The 20,189-nt window shown below is 39.8% G+C and overlaps 1 protein-coding gene across 1 annotated transcript in view; it reads right to left on the bottom strand.

The window, feature by feature from the left end:
- BAIAP2L1 (BAR/IMD domain containing adaptor protein 2 like 1) overlaps positions 1-20,189 on the bottom strand; it is a 35,428-nt gene that overhangs the window by 4,452 nt on the left and 10,787 nt on the right. The window contains exons 3-11 of the mRNA XM_041401650.1: positions 19,392-19,478; positions 5,219-5,280; positions 5,052-5,123; positions 4,582-4,719; positions 3,341-3,493; positions 2,718-2,885; positions 1,844-1,994; positions 566-773; positions 211-288 (exon numbers count right to left, since the gene is read on the bottom strand). Of these exons, the coding sequence (XP_041257584.1) occupies positions 211-288; positions 566-773; positions 1,844-1,994; positions 2,718-2,885; positions 3,341-3,493; positions 4,582-4,719; positions 5,052-5,123; positions 5,219-5,280; positions 19,392-19,478 (1,117 nt within the window). The remainder of the gene's footprint in view (positions 1-210; positions 289-565; positions 774-1,843; positions 1,995-2,717; positions 2,886-3,340; positions 3,494-4,581; positions 4,720-5,051; positions 5,124-5,218; positions 5,281-19,391; positions 19,479-20,189) is intronic.

Genomic DNA, 20,189 nt, shown 5'->3' on the forward strand with positions numbered 1-20,189 from the left:
GAGTTAAGGCTGTTCCAAAGCTACTCCTTGGGTCTGTGTCTAACCATTAAAACACATTATTAGCATAATTAAGGCATTGTACTGCAGATTATTAGAGAGTATTTACTGTACACGTTACTGAACTTTAAAGAATATGAGCACAAAAATAACATTTAAAATAAATGTTAGCGAAGATCTGGGCACTTCTGCAATTGCCACCCAAAATGTTACCTTGGCACTGGGGCAAAGGCTTTTTCTTCTGCTGATTCATCCAGTGGTCTGGTGTATGATGATGGAAACCATCCTTTTCTGTAAAGGGAAAGGTCTTTTATATTATATAAAATTGGAAAGATCTTTCAAAATACAACAGTAGACTCAGCAAACAGATTTAACTTTTGAATAAACCAATTATGCCAAATTAGTGTGTAAAACCAAATATGTGCAGAGATTTTTCCTTAGAGGGAGACCTCAAGTCCCTAGTCAGTGACAGCCAGTAAAAAAGGTGGAAAACCATTTACTAATATCTGCTAACATAATCTGGTGAGACACACTTTTACTTCATCTTCAAGGTGAGTAATTATCTTACAGTCTGGTTGTGTCGTGCTCCCCATAAAGCCAGCCATCCTTTTCCTCAGCCACCAGCAGGGTGATGGTATCCCCCTGGGCAAAGCTGAGCAGTGTCTTGTTGCTTCCAGCAGTGTGAGGGAAGATTGTCTTCACTTTTTGCCTTTTCATTATATTCAATCCCGTGGCAACAGAAGTTGAACGTGATAAACTGGCATCATCTGAATTCTCTGTCAAAAACAGGAAAAAAAGTTAACACACAGAGAAATAAATGCAATTAGTAATCTGAGAGGAAAAAATAAAGGAAAACTCAAGTGAAAATGGAGTCTGAGACTTTACACTGAGACACCTCTCACTGCAAATGTTTCTTATCACCATGAAGTTCTTAACTGCACATGCCTTTATATGCACACACCCAGCATAATAAAGTGGAGCCAACAGGCAGAAAAAAATCTGTGAGTTTTAACTGGTTACTTCTTTCCTCTTTTGGCATGAAAAGTACTAAACAATCACAGCTATAAAAGGCTTTGAAAATTTTCCCTTCTGAAAAATGGAACCGTGTATAAAATCCAACTGACACTTTCAAATGTGCCTCAGCATGGAGAAGACTTGCAGGTACTCAGCACTTTCTGGACACCAGATGTTTATCAGAAAAAATATAAAGGAAGGCTTAAAACTCTATGTTATTTGACTAGCACAATATATTGTAAATATATTTTTGAGGAAGAAATGCTGGAATTTCTATTACACATTGAAGAGTTCTGTATTGCTTATGCTGTGGTCTAGCCTAGTTGTTTCCCATATTACAGAAAGTATAAAAATCAATTTATTAGACACTTGGGAAGCAAATCTTATAAGGATTTTAAATTTCAGGAAGACAACTACCAGACTGTGTGCATTTTGTCCCATGTGTATTTCTTCCTTACTGCTACATGCCCTTAAAGTAAGCCAGAGTGACACTGTCAGTGTTTGTTTGTGTGCACTGAAACACTGAGATGTATCCTGTTCAAAATCATGGAATGCCTTCTGCTGATGACATTTCAAGTCATGACAGCAGTTAAGTTGGGTTAATCAGTGACACACAGAAAGTAATTAAAATAGAAATTACTTATCCTGACCTGCATTTAACACATCTCTCTCCCGTTAGGTAAATGATATAAATCCTTTGTAAAGACCATTTCCTACTCCTCTGTACATCCTGAAATTCACATCACTGTAGTAGCAGAGCAGCCCTGAGGTAATTTTGAACACTGCAGGCTGTCATTCACACTTACCCAGTCTGCAGAGAAGGGACACTCACCTGCTGAGTGGTTCTGTTTTTCAGAAGGTGCTTTGGGAGCTGTTGCAGGATTGTTGAACATATCCACGAGTGGGCTCGTGTACGCCCTGCCCGTGGGAGCTGGGGGCACTTTGGATGCATTTTCTTGGTGAGGATAAAAATCGTTTCCTATCTGGAGCCACAAAAACAACAGTATCACAATACTGAGGGAACAGCAATAACTTTTTTGCAAGACTAAATTCTAGAGAGCAATGCTTAAATATTCCTAAAGGATACACATTTAAACATGACATAAAGCCCATGTGTTCCTGTGGAATTGCTGATCGAAGGTTTGTAAGAGGCTTGCTGAACTCTGCTAGTGGGAAGGCTACAACAGCCTTTTTTCAGCAAACAGCATGATGATCTCCAGATTTTTCTTGTTTAGGAGCTTACTCTAATCTTCTAGAAATTCAACAACTAATGATGACACAGAATATGAAACAACAGAAATGAGAATTTCACCTGTACTCCAATAAGCTAATAATCATGAAAGGAAGAAGAAAAAAATTAGAAAATAACATTTTTCTTAAGTTTACATTGAACTACTGACTATGTAATGCTATTACTTAGAGACAAGAATGTAGGAAATGGAATGACTGGAACAAAAATAGCCCTGAGGCTGAGTTCTGCAGGAGAAGCCCTGGGCACCCAGCTGAGAACTGAGCCTTGCTTGGACACATGCTCCTCCCTTCTCTGCTGTGTATTTTCCCCATAGCAGAGCTTCAGCTCAATGCTCTTGGTTCCATACCCAAGCCCACGGTATTCCAGCTGAGATACACCATGCTGAGGTCCAGCAGAACCTCTTGAAGCCACTGCAGCCCCACTGCAGAGCCCAGGGCCACGAGGAGCAGCCTACCAGGGTGTTTCTCTTCACCATCGGCGAGGGCTGCGGCGTTCCCGAGACCGGCGTGGAGCCAGGGGTCCTGATTTCATCTATCATCATTCTGACTTTTTCAGGCACTTTGGTGGCATCACTACAGATTTCCTCCCAGCCGGGCAGCTTGGATTTTAGGAAGTCTGCACACTGCATCCAAATTGAAAGATACTTGTCAAAGATAGGCTTTGTCATAAAATTGCACAAATTTACTGGTTAACTTTCATGATACCAAAATGTTTACACCAGCAGAATGGAAGTATTTTCTAAGATTCTTCTAAGGAATACATCTTTGAAACAAATAAGATGTTGTAAAAACATCTCTTTTGCAGGGTCAGGTATTGGAAGTACCTGATCAGTCCAGGCATTTTTTTCTTAATACATGATTAAAAAAAAAATTCACAGTAACCCTTGATTTTTGCTAAAATACATTTCCTAGAATAGTGTATTGTAAACATTTCCTGTGAACTGGGCACAACACTTGTCTGGCACTTCAGTTCTTAGCTATTTTTGACAGGCTGGTCAACATGCTGCAGGAAACACTCAATACTCCTGTGTGCCTGAATTTCAGGAGTTACATTTCTGTTTATGCTCACAGCACTGACCTGAACATGGTAGAAGTGCATGTGCTGGGTAAAGCTGCAGTGCTTGTCAACCAGAAAACAGAACCTTCTTTTCTCTTCAAGGAGAGCTTCTCTGCAGCCTTCTGCAATAAATCTCTGAATATCGCTTTGTCGAGAGGTCACGGTTTCCAAATACTGAGGGAAAAAGGGAAAAAAAGAATCACATAGAGCCTCTGAGTTTTGTTTGATGCAATCCAATATATCCAATCAGTTATATCCAATCAGTTAAGTAAACTCTAAAAGCCTTAGATAAAGCTTTTGGAAAGGCAGGGTGGGATAGGGTGGCTCTGCTTCTGAGTCCCTCTCTTTTCCTGCACAGATCTGACTTCCCTGATCTCATCAGGTGAATGTATGTTGTCCCTACAGGCAATTAGCAGCCTATTTAGGGGTTGTGAGGGGGGTTGTGGTGTGTGTTCAAATTAAACTAATGACCTTTGTCTGCACCACCGCAGCTGCATTTATTCACACAAAGCTGTGATGAATCTCTGCTTCATTTAGGAGGGAGGGAAATGAGTTACTAAAAGGACTGAACTATATTTGTCTGAGATGATGAGGATTCATTATATGCTAATCCTTGAACTCAGACCTAGAACCTTCAAAAAACCCTCAAGTCTTATGAAAGCAGGTTAAAAGACAGGCTGTAAGAAATAGGAGCTCCTGTTACCTGCACTTACTGTTTATACACAGAGAGATTTATTTGAAAATTAAAATAGATATGGAGGAAAAAATATATAAGCTAGCAGGAAGTACAAGTGTCATGCAAATAAAAATATCAATGGCAAGTATTTTCAAAGAGACACACGACAATGAGAATCTGATTTATTAATTTTAAACCAGTTTCTCTTCAGTGTCTTGCCATTTCGGGTTTCACCTCAAGATGGCAATGCTGGACTGAGGGCAGTAGGAAAGGCAGTAGCACAAGCTGGCACTGCCTGCTTAGGGAAATGAGTCTATAGCAAATTACTACTGAATTTACACAGTTTAGCTGGCTCCCTGTGTAGAGCTCTGCATAAAGGTGCAGTTACAGATCAGTTATTGGTCAAGGGATGAAATCTAGGAACCAGAAGTCTCTGAATATGTACACTGGAGCAGTGAGAGCTCAACTGCAGCTGCAGTAAAACTCTAGGAGTGCCTTCAGCACACACCAGCTTTGAGGAACCATTAACTTTTTCTGTTGACCAGTTTCATACAGAGAAAGAAACAATAAGAGACAGTGCACTGACCTCCATTTCTTTGTGCTCATACTTCGTTACATTTCGTGCTCCTTGGCTTTTCCTTCTGATTTTTTTCAGCTCAGCCTGAGACTTCTCTAAAGAATCCAGTTTGCTTCTGTGTTCAGTTTGGTACCTTTTTAAAGTTGCCTGCAATCAAAGCATTTACATCATTTCATAATGCAGTCAGCCTTGTATCTGGGTAAGGGACTGAAAAGCATTACTATGATCTCTGAGATATTGCTCACACACCCCAAATGACTTCAGCAACTGCTGTAGTTTTATAAGGAGCTATGAAGTCATACAGGGGTTCCCTTTTAAACTGAAATTAAGCATGAAAATTTTGGCCATCTTTATATATATAAGTGCTTTTCTATTGAAGTTTGTATCAATTAATTAAATCTTGGGAAACAACATCTAAAAAAATTCTTTGACTTGTAATAGACAAATAAAATAGGAGTTTTGGAATTGAATGTACTTACAGTCATATATTTTACATCCAGATCTGTTTTCTTCTCCAGTTCAGCTATAATTTCTTTATGAAATTTTTTGAACTTTAAAAACAAATAAATAAAGGATTATTAAATATTGGCAAAAGTAGTTTATAATTTCACAATCAAAATGAATTAGAAGAAATCATTTGACTTACACTCTCCTCTAGACTGTCATTAAGTTTCTTGTGTGTTCTTGAGATTTCTACCAGAACTTGGCCTGTTGATAAACATACAACTATATTGGTTTCTTTCTTAGACTTCTGAAGTTAGTTAACAAAGAGCAGTAATAAAATACATTTAACTAAATACTCATTAATGGTTAAATTTAAGAGGGGTAGGAAATTTCTTGCTATTGCTCATCACAGCAGCTGAAATGAATAATTCACTCTGGCCACAGACAAACCAAGTAGTTCATAAGTGATAGAAGAATAACTAATCATGCATTGTTATGCAAAAGAGCCCTGGAATGCCAGGAAATACTTCCTTCTCTCCAGAGCAGCTCCTTTGCTTTAGTTAACAGCCTCTTTTTGTGCCAAGTCAGAGAATATCACACAAGTTGTTACTACCCAAATAGCTGCTATCCATTTCATAGTCTGAAAACTAAACTGCAATGTTTATTAAGTTAAACTTAATAAACATTGCAGTTTAGTAATGTTTATTAAGCTGCACCTTCAGAGTCAACAAAGCAACCTTTCAGTTCCCTCACTGCACACCTGCTAAACCAGACCTGATCCACACAGGAATTCCCACCTGCGCTGCATTAACCCACAGCCAAGGCAAAGCAGATTGCTCAGCATCCCCACAAGAGAGCCTGAATATCCCATTCTGCTCTGCACAGACTAAGCACAAGCTTACACAGCCCAGTCAGGACTGTGGGCAGCTGGAAGCGGAACTGTTCCATTTTGCCTCAGGAGGATACAGAGGGACATCCCTCCGTGTTTGGGTGTGGCTGTACGTGCCGAGCAGTGCGAGCTGCGGGCTGGTGCTGCCCTGCCTGCAGCCAGCCGCATCACCCTGCCCTGCCTGCTGCTCACGGCCACGTCAGCCCCACGCCCTTGTGCCCTGGCACGGGCACACAGAGAGTGCCAGCCCTGTCTGTGCAGCACTGTGAGGGGAGCAGCTGGAAGGGCCCAGTTTGACTGCACCCAAATCAGAGCAGCCACTGCTACCAGCTCCTGACCAGCGGCTGCTGCCAGAGCTGGAACTGCTGGGATCGTGATCAGATCCAAAATATGTGGAAGGCTTGACTAGAGATGCGTTTTCCTGGCACTCCATTTGCATGGCAGGACTGGCAGGTTCAGTTTGACAGCTGGTTCCCTGGCACACCTCCTCCAGTGATCCTTGTATCCCTCAATCACCCTTGCAGCTGTCCCACCTGGATTTGCCACAGGTTCCTGCAGTTGTGCTGTCCTCGTGCACAGGCAGGGCTGCAGAGTGACCACAGTTCTGTAATTCCTGCACAGCACTGGCAGTCACTGCATGGGACTGTGTGTCCCTCCTATTCCCATCTTATGCAATTCTAGTTTCCTTTTTTTGAGCCAAAATAGAAAGGATGCATCAAGTGCTCAATGTGCTACTGTAAGAATTTTGTTTTCTACCATCCATATTCTTTGAGAACCCCTCAGCAAAAACTTATCATCCCATAATGTTTCAGATTGTTCAGCTTTTCAGAAAAGCTCCCAAAAGATGCCAATAATTAACAAAATTGGCTCAATAAATGAATGACAGAACTCTTCACGAGAACCTTCTCATCTTCTTTCTCATCTGCACAGACACCCAAGCCTGTCTCCCCAGAGAGCAGGTTGGTGACTTGGTTACCTTCTCAGGCAGAAGCATCCCCATGTCCATGGATGTGTTACCACATTTCTCCCTTCTAATTTGTCATTCTCCAGTTACATCATCTCAAAAGCTTATCTTCTTTGAAATGAGAACCACATCTCCTGTGAAGCAGCATGGCACAGCAGATTTTCAACTAAATCTTATAAAATGTGGGTCTGCTTTGTTGTTTATGGGGAAACACCAGGTGGTACAGGAGGAACCTGGCTTTTCAGGAATCATTCTTCCTGCTCCAGTGCCGCCCCCCCACCTCTCTTTGCACAGCAGACTGCAGGACACTTAGAGGAAAGAATTGGAATGCAGTCAGAACAGACAGCCCCTTGGCTAGGAGGAAAAGGAATTCACAGTCACAGAGACAGAGGAGTGCTTTCTTAAAAAAAAAAAAAATATATATATATATAGTTTTTCTGAGCTCTGTACAGCCCACAGAGTGCTGTGGTTTTTTGTTCATATTTAAGTTGCTGGTGACTACAGCAATAGAAATACCATGAGAAGTGAGAGGTGCTATAATAATTAGTTGCTTACATGCAATAGAAAAGTAAATACAATTAGTTACACAAACACTCAAAGTAACGGAGGTGAGCAGTGTTATTTTAAGGCTCCAGAAGCGAATGCACTTTAGTTCCTACTCTTTCTGTTTCACCAACTGAACTCAAAAGATAGATTTTAGACTGTAATGGGCTTTTAAAGTTAGAAGAGTTTTGTGAATGCTTATCTACAACTTAAAAAGGAAAATGTTGATAAAAGAAAGCAGGAAAAATTATCAAGAAATACAAACAAAATTACATAGCTTGTTTGATTTTACATCACAGACTAGAGAGCTGTTTGGGAAGTTACAGAAATTCAGGCCGAGAACTGGAATGGCCCTCAAAATAATTTCCCTTACAGATTTCTGTGCTTTTAAAACAAACTTATTCCCCCCGTGTAAAAACCCCACTCTGCACAGCGGCTGCCAAGGCAGAGCACTGAGCTAATCCTTGGCCAGGCCAGCGTTCCAGCAGGGACAGACATCCAACAAGGCGGGGCATTGACTCAGCTCAGGGCTGCCACCCTCCCTGTCTCCCTCCCTGTCTCCCTCCCTGTCACCCTCCCTGTCTCCCTCCCTGCCACCCTGGCTGCACCTCCCTGTCACCCTGCCTTGCCACCCTCCCTGTCACCCTCCCTGCCCGATGCCTTCCCCCGCAGTGGCACGATGGAAAACCTGCGTGTGCACGGGGTCATCTCTGTCTGCAGCCTTTTGGCTTGGAGTGCTCACTTGGAAAGGGGCTTTTTCATCTCTGTCACAGAAAAACACTGCCAAAACATGTCCTGAAGAGAACTCTGAGAGCTGCACTTCCTTCTAAATGGTTTGTGCTGGGTTATTTGATGGGTTTATTTTAGAGTGTTCTGGAACTCTTTTAAACATTGTGTTTAGTTGTCAGTGACTCTGTCCCTAATTTCATTTTCTTTTGCTCCCAACCAGAGATTTCCTGTACTATGCATCAGTCAAAAGTCATATTTATACTTCATATATACATATATATACAATTTATTCTGGGATCTCCTCCCTGCCACCAGGAATCCACAGGCACTGCATGTACTGGCTCACCCATTTCATTTCCCCTTTACAAAATATTGATTTGAAACATGAAAAGAACCCATCCACAGTAACCACACTCTGATCTCTTAAGATTTAAATTATAGATCAGATTCTGCACTTTGAATAAATAGAGAGCATTTTTGCAGTGAACTTATATAATATTTCTTTATTTCAGTTTAAGATAATGGGTTAGTCACATTTAGATGGTGTTCTCCTGAATTCATTTATACAAGGAGACAAGTTTTTGTAGAAGACTAATTCAGGAGAGACAAAATAACCCCTAGTCTACACAGAATAGTGTCCAAGCAGAATGGAAATGGAACAACTTCAATATGATATTTGAATTTTAATCATCATGGTGAATTATAGAATAGCTCTAAGAAAGACAGTGGATTCCTCTGGATTAATGGCAGCATAACCTAAGGCCAGGCTCTTGCAAAAAGGCTCAGAAAACTACTTAAGGTGAAGACAAACATGTATTTCTCACATAAATTAAAATATTCTGCTCTATACAAAAGCTGCTCATGATGAGGTTATATATATGAGCCCTCCTAATACCTGAAAACCAAATATTAACCACATCATCATTTACTGGCAAAGCCCCAAACCTATCAAACAAAACAACAGAACAGAGCACGTGACACCAGGCCACTAAAGTCCAATTTGTGGCAGCCATCCTGTAAACCTGAACCAGTTTTAGGCATCACGTTATGCAATTAATTAATAAACCCAAAACACTGGTCTTGATGATAAACATAACTATTAAAATACTTGTCTTTCAATGATACTTCTTCTCTGCTCTCCATCTTCCCACACCCTGAACATGAAATCTTTGTGACTGAACGAAGTAGGCGTACATTAAATATTCCCTCTTTGTTTTAGAAAACAAAAATTAGTTGCAGATGTTCACTGATAGTTGCTCTGATACCTTGCTGCTACCTTAGAGGTGCACTGTAGGGAAGAGAAACATCAATCTCTTTCAGAAAAGGATTTTGGGGGAACATCTCAAATATCTTAAATGACTTAAAAAATTAAACAAACATTCCCCATATCCAGTTCATGAAACCATGTGTCATAATACAGCTATAATCTGATATAGGACCACGAACAGTATTGGTTCCAGGGAAAATGGATTTCAGTTTCAGTTAGATTCAGTGCACCCATAGAATGATCTTTTAAGCTGAAACTTCAGGAATTTGTGGAATATTTTTAGGCATAACCGAGGATGTTGGTTCCATCTATATTTTCTACTGAGAAACTAATACAGACTAGAATTTCATTAATGATGGTTTTGTTACAAAAAAACCCAAAACAACTATGAGTCCAAAAGGTGCAACAGTCATTCATCCATATACAGCATCCCCTGAGCAAGAAAAAATCCTTGAAAAGTTGTCTTGCCCAGGAGATGAAAACCAAGGAAAGCAATTTCTCTCAGAAATACTCATTGTAAGGCCAGGACTTCTGCAGAAGTTACACTTCAACCTCACTGTTTGCACTGGCTGATTGTTCAGGTTATTTACCTTTTCACCTTGTGTTGACTGTTCTTGTGAAGTCTAAAAGAATTTGTTCAAGTTAGAAACAAAAATGGAGCTCAATCAATAGAGTTCTGTCATAGAAACAAGTATCAACAGCTACCTACAAAGTCACTTAAACTTTTAAATACCAAATAGCTAAATTAGAATAAATAAAAGTATTAATTACATCCACTTGCTTGAAATATAATTCAATTTTGTTTTATTTAGAGAAGGTCACTCTTGAAAAAATTCAAGTCTCTTAATAGTGAGACTTTTTTAGATGTCTGGGAACAGGCAAAATGCTTAATTATATCACTCATTTACCTCCTGTTGTCCTGTTTTGTATTCAGGGCAGGTTGATTAACTGTGTGACTTAGAGATGAAGCCACATAATTATTTCTATTAAACAAGAGAATGAAAGGCTGAGTCAAAGCTGCACATGGAGACAGCACAGCCCAAGTGTGCTATCAGATGCTATTGCTGGCAAGATGCTCTTTTCTCCAGGTCACCCTCTGCCCAGAAAAAAGGCATTTATGACATGGGAAAGTTGGAAACAAAGTCCTTTGAAAACAGTAGCCCCCAGGAGGTAGCAAAATAGGAAGTTTCAAAGGGATACAGTGTAACAAATAAATATGATTGAACAAAACATCTGCCAAGCTTCAAACATGTTAAATTTATCATCCTGTGATAGGAAGGATTTAACTGTGCAACAGATGCTTTAATGAAACCAAAAGGTTTAATGGAATTTAATATATGAAGAAAGAAAATCATAATGAAGGATAAAATAACACAAAACTTGCCCAGCTCTAACTGCATTTTTCTTCTGATACAATTTGTCCAGAATGCTTTAACACACTCCCTCCATCAGTAGAATTAATAGTAATATGCACATAAATCAACAGGGCTAGGTCAAGTCTGCCTTTCCTTACTGCATGAGCAAACATGGAATAGGAATTCAGGAGTGAATCTCCCTGTAATTCATTTTACAAAATGGCATTGACACATGACCATTCAGTGCCATTTTGTGAAGGTGACTGCAGAAGGTGAAGGGGAGGAGGAAAAAAAAAAGAATAATCAAGAAAAGGGGAAGAGATTTTAAAGTGTAGTAGAGTATTTTAAGTCCACTGTACATGCTGGCTATAATACTCTGAGACAGCTAGAACCATACATAAATAAAATCTGTAAATAAAATAAATATAGAAGGAAAACTTCACATTCTAAATGGCATTCTGGAATTAATTTTAAAATATGCAGAGTTCTCATTAAGGCTGTGAACAACACAAATATTTCTGTGATACAACAAGCAAATAGGTTAGTTAATTTAAAACAGATTAAGGGTTAAGGAAAATAAGTAATTACTTCCCAGTCTCATTGATACAGAAGAGATAAACAGTCCTGCAAGACGTCTAAGTCCAAGTAGTCTGAATATCTTGCCTCCATGTCCAGACAAAAGCAGTAAGCAATAAGCAGGATTGTGCAGGACACTGCTGCTAATTTTGTGGACTGGGCACTGGTGGTGTTTGAATGATGAACTCCCAGTGCTCCACTTGCTCCTTCCCACAGGACTTCACTGCTGTGCTCCTGAAAAAAAGTATTCTGGCCCATGCTGACTTCTCAAGTGTCTTTGCCCACAATCAAATTTTCATCTGATTCAAATGAAAAAACCCAACCCAAAAGAGCCTAAACCTCCAGCCTCTGTTTTTATCCAGTCAAATTAATTCTTTCCAGTTATATCACAGCCAACACACTTGGCCAGGAGTCCACAGCTGCTTTACCCAGCACAGAGAACTTTCTAGGCACAAGATGCATCTGTAGGACCAAAGGGGACTTTTAGCATTTTACTTTTACAGCAAATACTGTACACTAAGTTCTGTCCTTCCCAAATATTAGCTTTATTTTGCAATGCACACGTTTGCCTGTACATATATAACCTCCCCATACAGGAGCCTGTCTGTTTCTCACTCAGACATACTTGGCAATACTCTCTTGAGAACTTCCCTGTCATTAGGATACACATTGCTCTCAGCATGGCAAATAGAATCAAAGATCCTCTTATTCAAAGATCCCTTCCCATTTCATAATTAGGCAAACAATGAAGGGATAGAGCACAGTTCACTTCTGTTCTAGTAGCCTAGCACCTCTTATGATATCATTTCCTTTTGTAGCCCACAATCAGAACTATATATAGTCACCCTTTTCTTGTCCTAAAACTTCATTGATGATCATGTGAAATAGTTTAGGACCACATAATAAAGGACTTTCCCAGTACAGAAGACAGAATTTTAATTACTTGAATTAAAATTATTATTTTTCTTTACAACTATGGGATATTTAAATATTAAAAGAGACAGAATACTGCTCAGCTCTTTGCACCTTAGAAAGTCAATGCCTGTTTATAAGCCATATTCAGTTAAACCCAAGGATCAACTTGCCTTTTAAATATACTTCACTAAGACTAAAATTAATGCCAAATTCTTTCAGCAAGACATAGGTGACTTTAGAAAGAATTACACAGCTCATACCATGCTATAAAGTGGGCAATGAACTGCTAATCCAGGATTTATTCCCACATAAGGCTAGACAAGAGTGAATACTTATGAGATTAACAAGAGCATTTTGATTTCCATTTACTCAGAGTTTGTTCTGAGGTTGATGCTCCTATTTTCCTGTCTTAAATGGAACAAAAACATTAGCTCACATTGTATTCTAAAGAGGAATGTGACTTTACTGCAGATTCAGCAAAGTTCAGTCTGCAGTCTAATTCCCCCATTTCTCACAAGACATTTTGATCTCTTAGTAAAAAAAAAATTCAGAGATTAGAATTTTTTAAAACATCCTATAGCACTGAACAGATGATAATCAACATGAAATATTCAGCTTGTCTCAGATGATTGGTAAGTACAGAAACTAAATTTTAATGTTAAAAAAAGGAAAGAAAAAGTCTATGCCATGTAAATAATGCATGAAAAATTACAAACTTGTTTTTCCACCTGTTACTCCATTACTAATACATACGAAGTCCGCTGCAGGCATTTTTGTTATTATTATTTTTTTTACCCAAACATATAAACCCACAATACATTAAGGTTTGTATGTCAGAGACTCATCTTGCATAGGGCCTTGGAAGCCCTGTATACCACAGCTTTTCATACCTGAGCTGCAGTGGTGTGCAGTGGCTGTAATCTTCACACAAGTCAGGTAAAAAGAAAATAAGTTACAATACAGCCACAAGCCTGAACTTGCCTGGATGAAACCCTGCTGGTCTAAGGCAGATTAGTTAAGGAATATCATACAAGAGAACTAATCCCTGTTTTACAGCAGGGATGGAACAAACAAATCATGCTAACCAGCAAAAACTGAAGTTTTTATGGGTTTCCAGTACTAGAGAGGGTAAATATTTAAGTCATCATTATAAATGTTACATGAAATGCAATAAACCACAAGAAATCACTGCAACTTTCATTACAGCATTTTGGAAATGCCACTGAGTTTCACGGTCTTGGCAGTGATGAAAAAAACCCCAAACCAGAAAAACCCACATCTAAATTGAGTCAAAAGTTTTGATAAAATTCTCTTACTCAGAAGCCCAACACAATTGGTTTAGGTTCCCTGCCCTGCCCCATGGGACTGTTAGTGACATCTACAATGCATACTGGATTATTTTTTCTATTGAGAAATAATTCAGCAGGAAGAGCTGACTGTACAGACTAAATATATCCTTTCACTAAAGGATATACAAGCTAGCTACAAATATGACGTTATTTTCCTCACAAAGTTGTCATTTACTTTCCATTTTTCCTCTCACTGAGAGCACAAGTACATTTTCTCAACACAGGCTTATTTCACCTGGGGCTGGTGGTGAGGAAAGGCTGGGATTGCTCAGCATCCTGAGCTCAGAGGTGTGAGAGAGAACAATCTCCTGCCCCAAAGGAGCCCCGGTGATGGGGCTGTTTTGGGGAGGTTCAGACTGGGGGAGCACACACCTGGAGTCACTCTGGGCTAACCAGACTGGCCACAACCCAGGAAACATGGCATGGACACACAGCGAGGTCCAGGGCACCCTGCCTGGGCTCCCACTGCAGGATGAAGGATGCGAGTGAGGCTCACGTGAAATTTATGTGTTGCAGCACAGTGAGAAACTCTTTAAGGAGTTCCTTCACTATTTCCTCAGGCCTTTGAGGCACAGCAGGAAGATATCAAGTCTCACTCTTTGCAGGTGTTTGGAATACGTATTTTTCCCTGGAGGGTGTGTGCTCAGGAGCATCATTAGGGGGTTCTGAGCTGAAGCCCAGAGTCAGGGCACACAGACAGCTGCTCTTCCAGCTGCAGCTGCCCAGACACCAGTTCTGGTGCCAGCACCACCACACTGCATCACGCAACCACCCTGAGCAGGTCAGGGCTGCAGGCTGCCCCCATCTTATCACTGACTGAAAATGGGAGAATCAGGTTTGGTTTGTAGGGTGCAGTAAGACTGGGGCAGGTGGGGAATAAAATATTAAAACTGACTGAAAAATGTAACCTATTATCGAACTTAACATGAAAAATAGCTGGAAAAGTGTCACTGAAATCCTACGAATATCTGTCTTCTTTCTTTTCTCTGGTGCTACTGCCATCTTTAACAAAGGGCTTGTGTATTTTCATATTCTGCTTCCTCCCATCAGCCATTTCTAGAACCTGAAAATATGTAACTTATCTGGAAGTCTTCATAACAAAATTTATAACGATATAATTGTATACAGAACAAACCTTTTGGGTAGTTCTGTAAGAACAAACTGCAGTATCTGTTTCTAGACACATTCTTTATGTTCAGTAACAAACCCACCTCTCATTCACTGTGCTTCTTGAATGCATCATTTCTGGTTTATATTCCAGCAGGGATATATTACAGAACTTACACTCAAGACTGGCTCATTCCTTCCACCTCTCTTTTAGCAGACTGGAGGTTTGTGTAGCACAAGCCTGGAATGTTACTATATAACTGGAAGACACCAAAGCTCATTCCTGTAAAACCCCACAAATACTTCATATTTCCCTTTCAAGACAGCTCTCTGTGTAGTTTCCTTTTATAGCACGGGAATTGAGTGGCTTCTTCACATGAAATTCCATTATAAATATAGCAGAATACTCTTTTATTAATGCTCCATAGGAAAAGCTGGCCTGATTCTAACTACTTAAACTGCAGCCTCTAAGCTGGCTTCCCAGAACTTTCCACCAGATGAGGTGCTAAAGGTTCTGCAGTTGTTGGCACCCTTCACTCTCCTTTCTGCCCAGCACAATCCATTGCAGAGGCAGCACGCTGGGATACAGGGATGGCATGGATGCAGTGAGGTGGACAAGATGTCAGATCTCTCCTCTCCAGCTGAAATGAGCCGGAGATGGGAAGAGTGCACAGTGTCATCTTTCTAAGTGAAATAGGATTCCAGCTGACAGGGTCAATGTATATGTGTTAAAGGAAGCCAGCAACTCTCCTCTCTCCCCTTTTTATTTTAATGGAAACTGAGCTAGCATCATTCATCCTAAACCATGGAATTTTCTCTTTTCCTGCTTGATTTTCTCACTAGTGAGTGACACAGGTTGACAGTTGTGGATAAAGTTGTGGAGACCTTTAAAATTAAACCACTTGACAGGCAAAAGTGTTTTGTGAATGTGTTCAAATCCTGTCTTTTAACCTGAAGAACAGTCTGCTCTTTTGTGCTTCAGAGGAGCATCAAGTTCAGGGCTCATCCTCTGTCAGGAGAGAATTCCACTTCCTCTGTGCACCATGAGAAGTTTTGGGGTTTTCTCCCCTCCTCTCTCTGTCTTGTGACTGCTACAATAAAGAGCAATCTTTTACTTCAATACTTGCTTCTCTAGATCATTTGTAGTGGTTTTTAACCAAAAGATTCTTCAGAAAGGAACCCAAATTTTCCCAAATTCCTATATTTTAGACTGCAGATGAGCATAAGCTCTTGCATAGCTGTTTCCAATTAAGTTTTAACACAATGCAACTATTAAAAACAAACCTGTAAACCACAGTAATCTTTAAATAAATTATCAGTCTTGGTTAGATTAGGAGAGACTTTTGTCTCGTCTGATAGTTCTATTAACATATTGATCCTCTGCAATTTAGTTCCATTGATCAAAACCATGCAATATAACATTTTTCTTTCTTCTTCTGTTTGGACAAGCAATTAATAGTTTACACTCCTTAATTCTTGAGCAACCAGCTCTGGGTACAGATCCATAATGTAATTGTGGGTGACTGCTGTAGATACCGTTGCTACACAACAAACTGAGTGGGACTTTACACCCACAATATAAAATGAGATGTAGCTACAATAACTGGCAGGTGCTGGAGAAGATAGTTGGGAAGATATGAGAAGCAGAATTCCATAGACAAGCAGGAAATAACCTCAATTTCTTGTGCAAGTGAAGCCTACAGAGACAGCCCATTTTACTAGAGGAGATTTTATTTACATTATAAGCACTAAAAATCGACATGACAAAGCCTGACAAGCCTTTGTGTTTTGGGCAAGACAAAAACAATTAGCAACATGTGAAAGTTACTATTTCACTGTGGTGAAGTGTCTATGTGAAATTGGTTTATTTATTTTATTGCGTTATTGAAACACAGCATTTTGTGCTGGTGTGGTATGCTGAAATTTGAATAGTATGAAATGTTAACATTTTTAAACATGCCATTTCTTGTTTTCTATCTTTTGTTCCTAGAGAGATTTCCAAAAAGTACTAGGAAAAAAGGTATGCAAATTCCATATTGCAGAATAGCTTGAAGCACATACATTCAGATTCTGTCCTTTTAATACTCATAGCCAAGTCTGAGGGACTACAAGCTCTGAAATTTAGGGAAATACAAAATTAGAAAGAATGTTGACTCAATCAACTCATCCCTTATTCATAAGGATTGTGTTATGACTGCAGTACATTCTTCTACTTCCTCAATTTGCTTAAATTATTCTGTATTAAAATAATGCAGAGAGCTTCAGCCAGACTTGAAAGATAGAGGTACTTAGTACAAAAGTTCTGAATCAGCTGGAATATCCAGATTTCCTTTTCATTCTCATTTCCCTCTTCTGCTCCAATCTTGTTCAACAGAAGAAGGGATTTCTGGCATTTTTACTTGATTTTTTTCCCCATGACTTCTTCAGCCTCTCTGCTTTCTACCCTCTGCTTCAAAAAAAAAAAAAAACTCCTTTATTTCTATTCTGTTTCTGTTTGTCCCCTGCTGTGGGGCTGGTGTCCCTTTTACTGTCTCATGTCAGAAGCCCGAGTTCTTGTGGGGAGGAAGGATTGGCTGCGGTTTGATACCAATCTTTACACCACATTGGCAGTGAATACGCTCTAGGTCACCCAGCAGGTTTGGGTTTGAACTGTGAAATCACCTCTAATTTGGCAGAGATAACAGAAGCATTATGCATGACAGAGCTGCTAGTGGTCAACCACTTGTCTTTTGGCAAGTCTAAAGGAACTCCTGGATGAGATTTGCGCGGGGGCTGCAGCAGCTGCCCTGGAGTTAGAACGGCAAAGTCTGATCTGTCCTTATGCACCCCTTACTGTTCAGCATGCACTGCAATATTAATAAAACACCAAAGTGTACAGTAAGTACTTTTCAAGGAGATACTTTTAGAGACACCTGTGTGTATTATATTTCTTTGATAAATAGTCTAATATTGTAGCCCAGCTTCAGAACTTGTAAGACTTTTTCTTGAAAATGCAAATGATCTGTCACAGACTCCTAACCACATTATCCTGCCTTTTCCAGCATTCATTGACTTTCCTTATCTCTAAATTAAGTATTCCATCAAAGAGTGTGTTGGAAGAAATCCAGGGTTGCTGTTTGCCTTAAGAAGAATAGATTTTTCTGCAGTAACAGTTAAAGCAGAAGGTGAACAGAAAGCAGGGAAGAAGGCCATGTTTTCTCAGTATGGTATATCTTGAAAAAGATTTGTAATTGCAGAATGGAATTCATAGTTAAACAAAAATACGTTTTCAATCATAATTCTGTGTTGTCCCAAATAATAGTGAAAACCAACTATTTTCAGAGGTCAGCAGAAGATTACTCAATAACAATAATATTTCCAAATAAGCAATGTCCCACAGCGACAAGTCATAGATCAGTTGCTTCCATGCATCTGACCAACTGCTTGATTGCAAAAACTGTAATTGTGCCTTTTCTGCTATTTCATAAGACTCTGCACAGCCACTTCTTTTAACTGTTCTATAGTTTGACAGCAGCAGCTCTGCTTTCTGTAAACAGCCTGCAAAGCAAACAGAGGAGCTGCTGTCGGGACTGTTTGCTCTGCCCTGTTTGCTGTTCCAGCACTCCCAGCCCTCAGTGCTCACCCACAAGTGCTGTCAGAGCAAACCATAAAAATGCAGGCAGCCACACAGAAACCAGTGCCCACCTTTCAACACGGGTTTGTCCCCTCAATTCTACTTCTCCAGATACATTAAAAAAAAAAAAATTGCTAAACCCATCTATGGTAGTCAGCTGAATTAACAAACTATGGTGAGTTACAGGAGGAGATGCAAGTTACATCATGGGAAGGGTCCTACATTGCCCAAAATCAAAAGTTCAGAGGCAAGACGCACCATCAAGTTATTTTTGTCAAACAGCAAATGAAGGCATTAAACAAACGTTTACTCTTTACAGTATAGGTCCCAGTTCTTTGCTTTGCAGGGACATGGGAATCTTTTGTCAGAAATATCACAAATACTTTGTACTGCCTTCCCCAGTGTTGCAATTGTGCTGCTCAGCCTACAGAAGTGAAGTTGTCAAGGTCAAGTGCTGCTGCTGATCTTTCAAATATTCAGAAATTATTTTCAGAGAGCACAGAACTTGAAGTGGATTTATATTAATGTAAAATTAATCTGTCTTTGAGTCTACAGTTTCTCTTTCAAAAGCTCAAGTAGAAAATAAATATAAATGCACCTGAACACTTTTAGTGATACACTTGATCAAAAGTAGTCAAGTAAAACTGAACCCTTCACAATGACACTCAAGCAGAAAATTGTTTTAGTTTAGAACTGCTGTTGTACATGAGGACCTCTCATACCAATATTCTTTTGCAAAAGTTTTTCAACATTCACCTCTGCGTTAAAAATCAAGATACATGTTTTTTAGTACTTTAGAATTATATGAGCTTAAAAATACATGCTTTTGAATGCATATGAAGATATATTCACCAAAGGAGGGAAAAAAGAACTAAATTTGTCAAAACATTGTGTCTTGAGAAATAATATGCCTTAAAGGCATGTAATCCCTTCCATCCATGTTATATAAAAGTAGAACATACTTTAACTGATCCTTATCTACTTCACATTTGTTCTGTGAGCTGCCAGCAGGAAAGCAAAAATAAAGGTTATACTTTGGAGTAATTAAAAAAATGAGTTTTTACTTACCTAATTCTTTAGAAACTGGAGAATCTGCTGATATGTCCCCAATCTTTGCAAGGCTATCATAATACGCTCTTCCAGCCACTACCATAACTGGGGGTGAGGGAAAAAACCACAATTGTTAAAAAAAAAAATCTTCAATTTTTATTAATGTATGATCCTATGAAATCTTGTCATCCAGAGAACAGTAAGAGAGGGGTATATGGCAACAAGGAACTCCTTCTGTCAAAGAAAGTTACCAAAGTCCCTGTGCTCCCTGCTGATCTGTGACACCAGGAAACAAAGAATTCCAGAATACATTAATGAAGTTTCAGCCTGTTATTTAGTTCCAACCTCCCTGCATACCCAGAGGCAATCAGCATCTAGTGGGAAGGCTTAGCCATAAGCCATTGGTCAGGACATAGCAAAGTTCCTTGGTACAGAGAAAACTGTTGGAAAAACCCAAACTGCAATCCCAAACTTCCTAGAAGTGCTGAGGTCTCCTGTGGTGACCAGCCAGAGCAGGGAGCTGGGAAAGGGCAACTGGCCATGAACCAGGGACCTGCAGCTGTCCCTGCATGGGGGACATGTGGAGCCCCTCAAAAACAAATCATCCCTCTAAAGCTGGCTGTTACAGGAACCAATAATGTATACCACGAGCTTTCAGTTATTCCCAGTTAATCATTTCCTGGTGAGGCTGATTTAAAGAGCAAAGACAGTTTCACTGAATGAACACGGAAACGTGGGGACTGAAGCTGCAGGGAGGCCAGTGGGGAGAGACATCTTACACAGGGAACAGATCCACAGTGGCTGCCTTGCATCTTC

The sequence above is a fragment of the Onychostruthus taczanowskii genome, unplaced genomic scaffold, assembly GCF_017590055.1.
Source record: "Onychostruthus taczanowskii isolate IOZ18803 unplaced genomic scaffold, ASM1759005v1 scaffold19, whole genome shotgun sequence".
Taxonomy (NCBI): Eukaryota; Metazoa; Chordata; class Aves; order Passeriformes; family Passeridae; genus Onychostruthus; species Onychostruthus taczanowskii.